A 10,840-nucleotide genomic window follows, 5' to 3' on the forward strand; every position below is an offset into this window, starting at 1 on the left:
TTCGGCCTCCTTTCTAAGTAGCTGAACACTTCTGGAACGAGCAAAGAATCTAACTCTCCTCTCCTCTCCTCTCCTCTCCTCTCCTCTCCTCTCCTCTCCTCTCCTCTCCTCTACCTTCTGCCCTCTGCCCTCTTCCTCTCTTCCCTTCTTCCCTTCTTCTCTTCTTCTCTTCTTCTCTTCTTCTCTTCTTCTCTTCTTCTCTTCTTCTCTTCTTTTCCCTCCCCTTCCCTCCCCTCGCCTCACCTGGGCAGTTGCAACAACTCGCGAGTCACGTGGCGTGGGGTTACTTTGCCCCTCGCTGAGCTGGGGCGGCGTTGGCGAAGGCCGCTGCTAAGGTATTCTCGGAGGTGAGGTGGGCAGGATGACGATACAGGTGGGTCGGGCCAATTGTACAAATGCAGATAAGTGAAAATGCAATCCTATCAAAATTTCAACATTTCGAAATACTTCATGTCTAGGTAGGTAGGTATATATGTGGTTATGTACGGCCAGGCAATATTTGTTCTCTACTTGAACACCTTCCTGTAAAGTGAGACTGTCGGGTAGCAGTGTCCTTGGCTGCTTGAAGCATCGATCCCCAGGTTGAAATGCGCTATTCTGTTATTATGGCGCCGAAGAATTGGCCAGAACATACCTAGAAGCAAATACTGCGGCATACTAGGACTTCACACGTTGAATTCTTGCCAATCCCTTCCTGCACAATCTACACATCTGAAAACGAGTTAGAGAGCCAAAGCTTCTACTCACCTCCAGTCAAAGAGGGATCCGCTGCGTGTCCGCCGAATAGCTCCGTCACAACCGGAACGAAGAAAGTATCATAAACCAATTATACTGATCAAGCACTCCTCGAATGGTTTATCAACAAGATTCCGTCCAATCAATACAATCTTTCCACCCAGATTTGGGCCTGCTCCTTTTGACTCGCTAGCATTGGGCGCATCCACAATTTCGAAGACATCCCGAACACCTTGAACAATCTTGACATCTCCGTTTGTGAGTGGCAATCGTGCTTTCAGCCGGTGGATGTCGAAATCTTCTTCGCCTGCGCCAGGAAATGGCAATTTAGAATCCCACAGGATTGATCTAAGCCACTCATCAATACGAGGTAGTTGTTCAGGCTTAAGTACTGGAACGGAGATGGTAATGGTTGCAATCGTCTTGATCATTGTTAAAGACTGGTCATTTTCCCCAACGGGTAAGCTGTAACTTACTTGGTCCAGGTGGCTGTGACCTTTAACCGCCACGTCCAAAGCTCCCACATCGTCATATGCATGGAGATCTAACAAGAAGCCTTCCAGTCGCGGTACCTTTCCCTGGGAGGTTATGTAGAGATTTGCGAGGCCGTTGATAGCCTGTACTCGTTCTTTGGCGGCCTTCAACTCCTCCTCGCTAACGAGGTCTGATTTGTTGATGACAAGAACGTCTGCATGTGAGATTTGCAGATGTGCTGTTGTCAAAGCAGGCCCATGATGGCCCTCATGCTCTTCATGCTGAATAGTGTCTTGAATAGGTTCATCGAGACTTGTCAGGATGTTCTTGGCGTCAACAAGAGTGACAATCCCATCAAGATAGATGGTACTGCCGAGGCCTTCGTCAACCCAGAAAAGGGGAGCAATGTTCCCTGGATCAGCCAGGCCCGTGGTTTCAAGAAGGATATAGTCAAAAGCACCCCTCTTCTCCATCAAGGATTCAATTGCATTAACTCCGGAGTCTCTAACCAGAAGTAAGCAGTGTACCGGCACACATGTGAGGAAATATACTTCACTGAACAGCATATGCAGCCATTGCCAACTTCAAGCCACTCTTCGACTTTCTCACCACCTTTGTTGACTGTCAGAGATTTCTCGATATCAATCGCTGCACAATCAGTTGAGTTTCTTCACTAGACCACAACGTATCACTCACTGTCACCAAATTCTGAAACGAAAAGTTAGCTATTGTTTTCGACGCCATGACAAGCACATATCTACCATTCAAGATCACGGCTATCTTTTTTCCATGTTGTTCGTTCAGAATATAGTTCATCAGAGTTGTCTTTCCCGCGCCTAGATACCCTGACCTGTTGTCAATGAAGCATTCTTGATGGCTTTGGGTTTGACATGCCTGTCACGATAGTTATAGGGACTTTAATGGGTTTGGAGTCTTCGAGAGCATGTTTGGCTTCATGCTCTTTGATGTCTACCAACATAGGAGGTTCTTCGTCGTCAAAGTCCATTTTGAGATTTGCGACTTGATTGTCGGATGTTGTTTGGTTGAGTTGGGTCAGGCGGCGTGCAAACACCTCGCCAGCCTTGGGGCAAGGCGCCAGGCACAGCTTACCTAGCGCCTTTCAGTGGCCCCGAAAGCCTGACGCGAAGTCACAAGCAAGCTAGCAATGTAGGGGGGTGCGAACGTCAACTCTGCCCAACCTCAACGCTGCACAATTCCAACAACGCCCTTGACTCTAACGGAGCTCGAAAGAGCAGGTCTGCGAACACTCAATGCTCACTGTGGGTAGCATATGCTGAAGGACGGGTTGTTGCTATGGCGCTACCACCGAGCTCACCTCGACTCCCTTCCCCTCCTCCGCCAACGGAGATTCAGATTGGTCCCAAATCACCATCTGCGGGTGGCTTGATGTCAGAACCCACCATTGAGCAGAGTATCATAGATGCAAATGCGAAACGAAGAATACACCCAGGTACCAAGTCTGCCGATATGGCAGCTGGTCCTCCACTTATCCCCCTCAACGAGGTCAGTCTTTGCGACTCTCCAGTGTTTGGCATAACACTAACCACTTCCTTTCCAAAGCTCGATTCCGCCTTCCAACTTCAAGAACACCTGAAGGCTTTACACTACCACTATTCTAAGCCTTTAGACAGCGAAAATACGATTCCCATCTCCCGTCAGACAGCAATCCTCATTGCTACACAGCCTGAAGGCGTCGACCGTGCTCTATGGCTTTACGAACTCTGTCGCTTTCTCATAAACAAGTGTAATGATCTTATTATCGGTTTCTTGTTTGACAATCCCCCGTGTTCCGCTACAACATGCCCCGAGATGCGAGCCAGTGAGTGGCAATTCCTTTGCGCTGTACACGAATCTCCAAAAAGCTGTTGTGCTATTGATTATTGCTGCCATACACTTGACTGGGCTACCAATATTGTCACAAGCCAGAAGATATTTCCAAGTCGATTGAGCTTGGGTGCAGGAGATGCCGTGGATGAACGAGGAGCTGGCGTAAAACATTTGACGAACATATTTCGACGCCTGCATCGAATTTTTGCACATGGATGGTTCCAGCATCGGGGGGTGTTCTGGCAAGTGGAAGGTCAGACTGGCTTGTATGTTCTGTTCAAGACTGTGTGCGATACGTATGACCTACTCCCAGCGGAGAACTACAAATTGCCCCCTGAAGCGGAAGGATTGGAGCCTGCAGAGGATCTTCGAGCTCCCGTTCCATCGATAATGAAAGCTGCGCCTACTCCAAGCACCATATTTATGGCCGACGATGACTCTAGTCGGAAAAATACCAGGCGTCATATCAGACAATCTCCTTCCGTTGGATCGGCAGTAACAACTGTACTGGAATCCGACGAGGAAGAGGGTGACGTCACTCAAACGCTCGGAGCTTTGCAGATCACGGAGGAGGACGAAGATGAGGAGGCGACTGAAATTCCAGTCATAGTAGAGTCTTTTGAGGAGGCTGAACCTCAACAGGCACGAGAAGAGGAGCCAGTTCCGGCACCAGCCGAAGACGTGGAGCGAAAGCCTGAGTGCCCTGCCGAATCAACTTCGTCATGGGACAGCATGTCTTCCGAATTAGAAGAGAAGTCAGAGCCGAGGCAGCAAACCCTGGAAGACAGAGAAGAGCAAGACCGAGATGCAGAAACTTTGGATGAGTTTCATGAAGACGCCCTGATTTCGTTGGTTGCTGAGCAGGATGACCGCCAGGTTCCAGAAAAGGGTGTTGAGGAGACCGTACTTGAGAAGCTTGGGGACGAGCAGGGGCTGGAGGAGGGGCTGGTGACGGAAGAGGGTCAGGTTGGGAAGGCAGGTTCTGAGAAGGTGGACGATGGACAGGAAATAGAAGGGTCATGATGTGATGTTGCATAGAACCTGTAATCTAAACACTGTACGTAGATACCCAAACAATGAATCTTTCAATCTCGGAATCATACGGCCCTCGAATTATACACTAACTTTCTCAAGTAACAGTCCCTCGAAGTCAGTCCTACAGCAAATAAAATTACTGGCGACCGATACTGCATAGATAGTACTGCGTAGATCGTTCTGTATTTGGATTGAAAGAACATTGCTCGTAGGAGCAGATGTATGATGGACGCCAAAGCACATCGCTACAAACCGAAATTCTCGAACATCCCCAAGTTCTTCCGTATTTCCTGGGTATCATAGTGCGAAACGGGGTACCTACCTCTATTTCTAATGTCTGTTACTCCAGCTCCGCAAGCCCATGCGGGGATTTCTGAGCCTGGTTCCAACCCTGCCCTTGTCCTTGTCCTTGTCCATACATCGGCGAAATTTGCCTTTCATCCTGTGCGTGTTGTGTCAGCAGCTCAGTATGACGCTGTGATTGTGATTGTCGACTTGTACTAGATGGTAGGTAGGCCGCTTCGACGGTTTCCGTGCGAGGACTTTGGCTAGAACTCAAAATCTGCTCTGATCCTCTGTTTCCTGGCTGTTGACTTGCGACTTCTGGGCCTGAATATGAGCTTTTCTGCGATGCGCCTGAACTGCCCGACTTCCGTATATTAAGCGCTGTGGGATGTAATTTGCTTTCATAGCTAGTCCGCGAGCCTGACTGATCGGGGCGGTAGCTGGAGATGCTCTGGAGGGGAAATATTGGAGACTTTTGCGACCCGGAAAGTGCATTGTCTTGGGGCTTCCAGCCGCCCGCCATGCTTTGTGAGCCATTATCGCTCGAGGTGTATTCGGTGGATGCGTGGGAGTCGGTATAAGAGTCACTGAGGGTGTGCTCCTTCAGGGCACCGGTTTTGGCAGCTTCTTCCTGGATTTGCGACTTCACTAACAGACGTCCAACGAGCGACGAATGGGCCTTCTTAAGCGTCTTCTTCACAAACCCACCCATCATGATATTGCAACGCATCTGAAGAAGATTATCAGCACTAGCCAAAGTGTAGACGTGTGAAGAGCATTTACATCCACGTCCTCTCGTAACCACAGTCCCTGCAAAGGCGCTCCTAACCCAAGTTCCACCGGTGCGATAGGTTCACCAGGAAGTGATCCTCCAAGAGTCCATTTCCCTTTTATGTCCAGTCCCATCGGCGCATAGCAGTGCGTCTGCAACCCATCTTTCAGGTCGTGAAAGCAACATGTATAGGTAACTTGGCCCGATGCTAATCCCCCAGGAAGATACTGGACGCGGTCCGTCAATGAGTACCAGTCGCAATGGTACTCCTCGGGGGTCGCATTTGGCGGTGGCTTGATCGGATGTCTCTCTATGACGAGGGGATTCAGATCTATCATCTCCGTGTGGCTTCTCAGTGTTTCCATGACCACGTCACGACCGATTCCTGAAGGCAAAGGAGTAAGTGTTGTGAAGACCGTTCTTCTCGACATTTTGGTATCGCGGAAAGGTGTGGGGTGATTTGGAGATTGGACGTCAGGATGTACCTATCGTAAGTGGCAGGTAATAAGAGACAAATAAAATTGCAAATATAGACAAGGAAGCAAGTTCGAAGGGAGAAGAGGCTGTTGTATGTGGCTTGTAAAAGAAATACGTATAACTACACTGCGTCCACAGCGACAAAGGATCAAATGCACGGTTTCCTTAGTTTACGAGAAGTGATGACCGGGCGTTGCATTGCCAAGGAGTGGAGAACAATACAATAGTACAGTAACGGTGGACAGGCGAGACAGGCTAACGAAGTAAGGTAAGGTAAGGTATTTACTATCGTATATTATATCACTAAGGTACCACCTACCTGTGTTCGTCCATACCTAAACTCCCGTAACACTCACTCTCCTTCCCAGGTAACTTATCCCACCTCCACCTCCACCTCCACCTCTACCTCCACCACACCCCTTTGCAACCTGGTTTCGGTGCAGAGCCGAGCTGAGATCATCGATGTCCGGCACGGCTGTTGGTGTTTCTGGACTGTCGCGTGACAACTGAGCGATCCCCAAGCGACGGAAAATCATCGCATCCCACGTTCAAGAGAAGAGGCGGAGAGGGAAGACAGCCAGCGAGCCAGGCATACATTTACTTTTCGTTGGCTTCCAGAACCGAATTTCCTTCGCAACTCCAAGTTTCACCAGTAAGCTCGTTGAATAGAAGCTAGCTCACGACTTGAGCTGTTGAAAGATACTATAAAGACGCTTGGTTGGTAGTGATCCACGATTTCCAGTTCTCCTCACTCTGGTTGTTTCAGGTATTCTGCAGCAACCCAATTTTGAGTATAGATATACTTCTGGGCGTAACTTTTATTGATATGAGGCAAGCTTCGCAGAGGTGTTCCCTATCCCCTCAACTGCCAAACGAAACACGCGTTCCACATAGGCGCAATGGGATGGATGGCCTGAATGAACGCCCTATAACTAACTAAGTAAGTATGGCACGCCTAAAGTACGCCCATGTCTGGTAGGATAGGTAAACAAATGTGTTGCCCCGCTTCAGGGTTGCCCATGGAAAAGTGTGTTTTCGGCATTTGAGGGGATGGCCTTATCGGCCTGCACCAAACATCCATCGAGCCTGCGTGAGAAGCGACGTCCATGGAACCGATGCTCGTACTGCATGGTTTCCCCGTAGCTGCTCAAACTGGCGGTCACAGGTGCTGCTGATCTTGCCGACCCTCCCGTGATGAATGAAGAAACTAGGAACTTTTGCTGAAGTCGCCGCACTACTCGCACTGACCACCGATCCAGCAGTGATAGAGACAGAGGTGCTCGTGAAGATTTTCTCGGCGTCTGAATGGCTAGGGAAGCTTGTAATCAAAGTTGCCGCAAAGGAAGTGGAGGAAGCATTAGCAATGCTGTCAAAGTTCAAGTGCGACAGCCCGAGTCCATAATCTAGCAGTCCGGCTTCTAGGTCCTATCGATACCAGCCCATAGGTCTCTCAGCTGCATAGCGGTTTCTCTTATACTGGATGATGGTATTAAGGAAGCTGCGAAGTCCATTCGACTGATGATGGGCCTCAGTAACCAGGAAAGACGTTGGAAAGAAACTGTACTCTGTTCCCCACGCACCATCGTAAGTGAGCTGTTACATCTTATTCATGAAGCTAGTCTTCATTCCGAGTTCGCCGTCTGTCCATGTTCAATATCTGGCTTTACAACATCTGGCTCATTGTTCTGAGGAGGCCGAATCTGAAAGTATCATTTCCCGGGGGCAAGCAATACAATACGTGCTATATTCATGTCTCAAGCGAGAGTGCTGTTAGTTCGGAGCCAAGAAGATCAAGGATGCTTCAAAGACTTCGTAGGTACGTTACGGGAACGGTGTGGTGCTTTCTCTTTTCAGGGCAGATTATGGCTTTGGGCGCTGCCGCTGACGACGCTTAATCTCTAGAACCATCCTCGCGATCTTCTTCCGGAGACGTTGCTTTTCGACTTTGAAATTACTCAGGTCAAGTCTCGCGGTTATCGATGTTTTGAAGTTCTTCGCAGTCAAGACATCATCATTGGTTTGTTTCGGGGAACGAGTTATATGGCTATGGCTATTGGCACTTTCAAGTACGAGAAAGTAGAAGCATGTGCGTCAAGTGAAGGAAGATAGGCATTTCATGTGAGAAAGTTTAAAGATCGCTCAAGATGGTGTGGTGTATTGTGCCCATGCACTTTCGCTTCTGGACTAAGAAAAAGGGTTCGCTTGTCGAACGTCAACATTGTTTGCCAAGTCCGATCCCACTGTGCCTCACTCGCGTAGTAACCATCTCCCTCTCGCGTTGCATCATACCATCATTATCTACCATATGGCGAATGTGTTCAAACACATGTGCTAGAAGATCACAGAAACCTTTCTTGAACTTTAAAACTCTAGAAGCCGTTTGGTTCTGCTGCTAGAAAATGAGCTAGGAGACTTCCAGCAATTACTACGTAAGTCAAACCAGGCAGAGTCGTTTCTATAGACAACTTTGCTATACTAATACACCAACGTTTTAGACACCATTCTGGGCCCATTCACCCCGGATTCGCAAAATCTGTAACTCTTACTGATGGTCTCATGTGGTGTACAATCTGGTTGTGGAGCTGGGCCATCTGTACAGTAATGGTTGTTGCGATAACATGAAGACATGTGCTACCTGTTCTCAGTAATGTCAGTGTGATTGGATGTTTATAGGTACCTGGAAGATGCTCGCCCCTATACCAAAAGCTGTTATTCTTATCGGCCTGCCCCCAAGTTGCTGCTACTACTACCTCCGCAAATTGCCATGACCTTCAAGAAAGTGACCACGATCGGTGATATTGCGAAAGGAAAGCGGCATACCCGGAATTTCTCGAGTCACTTTTGATCGCTTGATCGTTGAGTTTGAGATAGGGTGTGTTTCCACTGGGAGTCCCTCGGTCTTCAATCTAGATTGGACCCAAGGAGACACTCGCAATCAAACCATGCTTCGACTAGACAAATGCCACGTTCTTCTCTCGCATCAAGGAAAACCCGATTCGGGCGAAGTGCTCACACCGCCAACATTGTTAACAGTAATTGTGAATTATGCAGGGCTAAGTGCCAGCTGACCGATAAGGCGAGCAATCTTAATTATAATCCGGGGCTGATGTCTATAATGATACGAAAACCAATTATCGGATCAGAGCTATAGACAAGATGTTCTCATTACTTATCTACGATGCTCTTAAAGAAAGTGACAACCTCAAGAAGCCTTCGATTTGGTAGCACGAAGCCAAGAATAGTATCAGCTCCAGCACAATTGCACTTTATTCCAATCAGTGCCAATACGAACAAGTCTCAGCCTCACTACTACAACCAAGGGAATCATTAAGTCTCGGGAAGCTCACCCTGTCTCAAAGCCGCAGCTTATACTTACCAGCTGTAAGGTGAATGATGAGAAGCTGCAGAACTGGATCCCATGATGTCGGTCCATCTGCTTTATCATCAGGGCGATCTTCGTGTCCAGAACTAAGGCCGAGACAGGTTTATTGCGAACCTGAAACTCTGGATGAGAGTGTGGAGTACTTTTTATTTGTTGCCCACGCTCATGAGTTGTCGACTGACGAATCATTGAGTTGAATGGATTGTCTTTACCTTTGATCATCCCATGGGCGAAGGAACCATTATTGATTCACGTACGCCCTCAATATATCCTCAATCTTGTGCCACGGGGGTGCCAGCCATAGATATATTGGTGCTGTTGCCCAAAGGAGCTTTGTGTTAGACTCACCAAACATCTCAAGGCATCTCGGACAATAATGCAATCTGGTAACGCCATTGCCAATGCAAAACGATTATTAAGCTTTGAATAAGAATCACCAGCATGGAATCCAACAGTGATTGAGCCGTAAGTGGCGGCGGGGAGAAGCTCTTCAATTGGTCTTTGGCATCCAGGCTTTATTAGCAATCCTCGGCATCCATATACAGAAAGAAACAAGCCGGCCTATAACTAGATCCGAGTGGCTATATACAACGACAAGAAACGTGCCCCGCTCATAATAATACCATCGATGGCACAAACTAAACACATCATTCGGATTCAATGTACCAAAAAGGTTCGCCAGATTGGATACGCAAAGTCTCCATCTACACTGCGAATGGAACTAGGCATGGAAATCATCTCTTTATCCATTGCTTCCAGCCCAAGTCCTCACGGAGGATGAAAGTCCTTCACAGAGCCAAAGCAGCGAGGGCTGCTGCACCGACAATAAAGCTTATCTTATTGGCGGAAGCAGCGCCGGTAAATTCTGCTGGGTATGTGGGCATAGTTGGTGTGTAGGAAGCAGTGGGGACGGGAACGCCCTCCGACTTCTTCTCGGTGGGAGTTGGATAGACCACGGTCAATGGGTTGCTGTAGGTCGGTGGAGCTGGCTTGGGTGGCTCTGGGTAAGGAGCTTGTGATCTAGACGAAGCTCCAGGTGGGCAAGATGTGTACAGGACAGTCGAGGCTGTTGGATATAAGACGGCCTAGAGTAATGTGAGTATGTTGGGGTGGAAGAGAAGGACAAAGGAGACTGACTTTGGTGACTGTGCAAGGGCAGTCGGTAATGGTCAAAGTGGTAGCTTTGGTGACGGTGTACGTCTTGGAGTTGTGCACAATCTCGGTCGGGTATGGACAGTAGGTAGTGATTGCTGTGGTGGTGATTGTCTCATAGACAGTGCCGTTTCTCGGATAGTACTCGCCGTAGGAGGCGGCGATAGAACCAGTGGCAAGAGCCAAAATAGCTGCTGCGTACTTCATGATGGTGGATGAGGAAATGTAAGGATAAAGAGAGCGTGGTAGTCAAAATTGACCTGGGAAAAAAGAGTGACCGGTGGCAGTAGACAAGAGTATGAGACGAACACGAAAGAAAAAGAGGAGGGTGGGGGAAGTACTGATTTTAAAGAATGGATTAGGAGTCCTCATTCCTTTGCTGCTCTCATCTCGGATCCGGATCACTGCTCGATAGGCGTTTGGTCAAGTTCATCTAAGTGTGCTAGCCACAAACACCAATGCCAGTAGCCGGCTTTTGTGACTTGTCCTACCAGCCAGCAGCCAATCACAGACACCAGCCAATCTCGGAAAGGAATGATCTGTGGCGCGTTCCTCAGCGATCTAATCTTACTTTAAGCTTGTCTTTATGGTTGTTGTTGTTAGTCTACGGAATGTGAACGCCAGCAAAGCCGTCACAGGGCCGAAACACGCACATATCGAAATTACAACCCGCTAAAAGG

At 48.4% G+C, this 10,840-nt stretch overlaps 4 protein-coding genes across 4 annotated transcripts; 1 reads left to right on the forward strand and 3 right to left on the reverse strand.

Moving 5' to 3' along the window:
* Positions 1-815: 815 nt before the first annotated feature.
* ONS95_000908 (uncharacterized protein) lies at positions 816-2,215 on the reverse strand (the record flags this gene model as incomplete). Its single annotated transcript, XM_058494085.1, has 6 exons — positions 816-1,157; positions 1,212-1,713; positions 1,761-1,857; positions 1,906-1,917; positions 1,971-2,054; positions 2,104-2,215. 6 exons carry the CDS (start codon positions 2,213-2,215, stop codon positions 816-818), a joined length of 1,149 nt encoding a protein of 382 aa, XP_058364288.1.
* A 187-nt stretch (positions 2,216-2,402) lies between these two features.
* Positions 2,403-5,890, forward strand: ONS95_000909 (uncharacterized protein). The gene is made up of 2 exons (XM_058494086.1): positions 2,403-2,733; positions 2,791-5,890. The coding sequence occupies exons 1-2, from the start codon at positions 2,524-2,526 to the stop codon at positions 4,078-4,080; spliced, it is 1,500 nt and encodes a 499-aa protein (XP_058364289.1). The 5' UTR covers positions 2,403-2,523; the 3' UTR covers positions 4,081-5,890.
* Positions 4,433-5,580, reverse strand: ONS95_000910 (uncharacterized protein; the record flags this gene model as incomplete). Its single annotated transcript, XM_058494087.1, has 2 exons — positions 4,433-5,107; positions 5,161-5,580. 2 exons carry the CDS (start codon positions 5,578-5,580, stop codon positions 4,433-4,435), a joined length of 1,095 nt encoding a protein of 364 aa, XP_058364290.1.
* A 3,906-nt stretch (positions 5,891-9,796) lies between the features above and the next one.
* Positions 9,797-10,367, reverse strand: ONS95_000911 (uncharacterized protein; the record flags this gene model as incomplete). Its single annotated transcript, XM_058494088.1, has 2 exons — positions 9,797-10,093; positions 10,146-10,367. The coding sequence occupies 2 exons, from the start codon at positions 10,365-10,367 to the stop codon at positions 9,797-9,799; spliced, it is 519 nt and encodes a 172-aa protein (XP_058364291.1).
* Between the last annotated feature and the right edge of the window lie 473 nt (positions 10,368-10,840).

This window comes from Cadophora gregata (assembly GCF_030347475.1).
Source record: "Cadophora gregata isolate MNR1 chromosome Unknown scaffold_1, whole genome shotgun sequence".
Classification (NCBI taxonomy): Eukaryota; Fungi; Ascomycota; class Leotiomycetes; order Helotiales; family Ploettnerulaceae; genus Cadophora; species Cadophora gregata.

Coding starts and splice junctions, on each gene's coding strand:
- ONS95_000909 (XM_058494086.1), top strand. CDS start 2,524: ATGGCGCTACCACCGAGCTCACCTCGACTCCCTTCCCCTCCTCCGCCA. Junction 2,734..2,790: donor CACTTATCCCCCTCAACGAG/GTCAGTCTTTGC, acceptor TCCTTTCCAAAG/CTCGATTCCGCCTTCCAACT.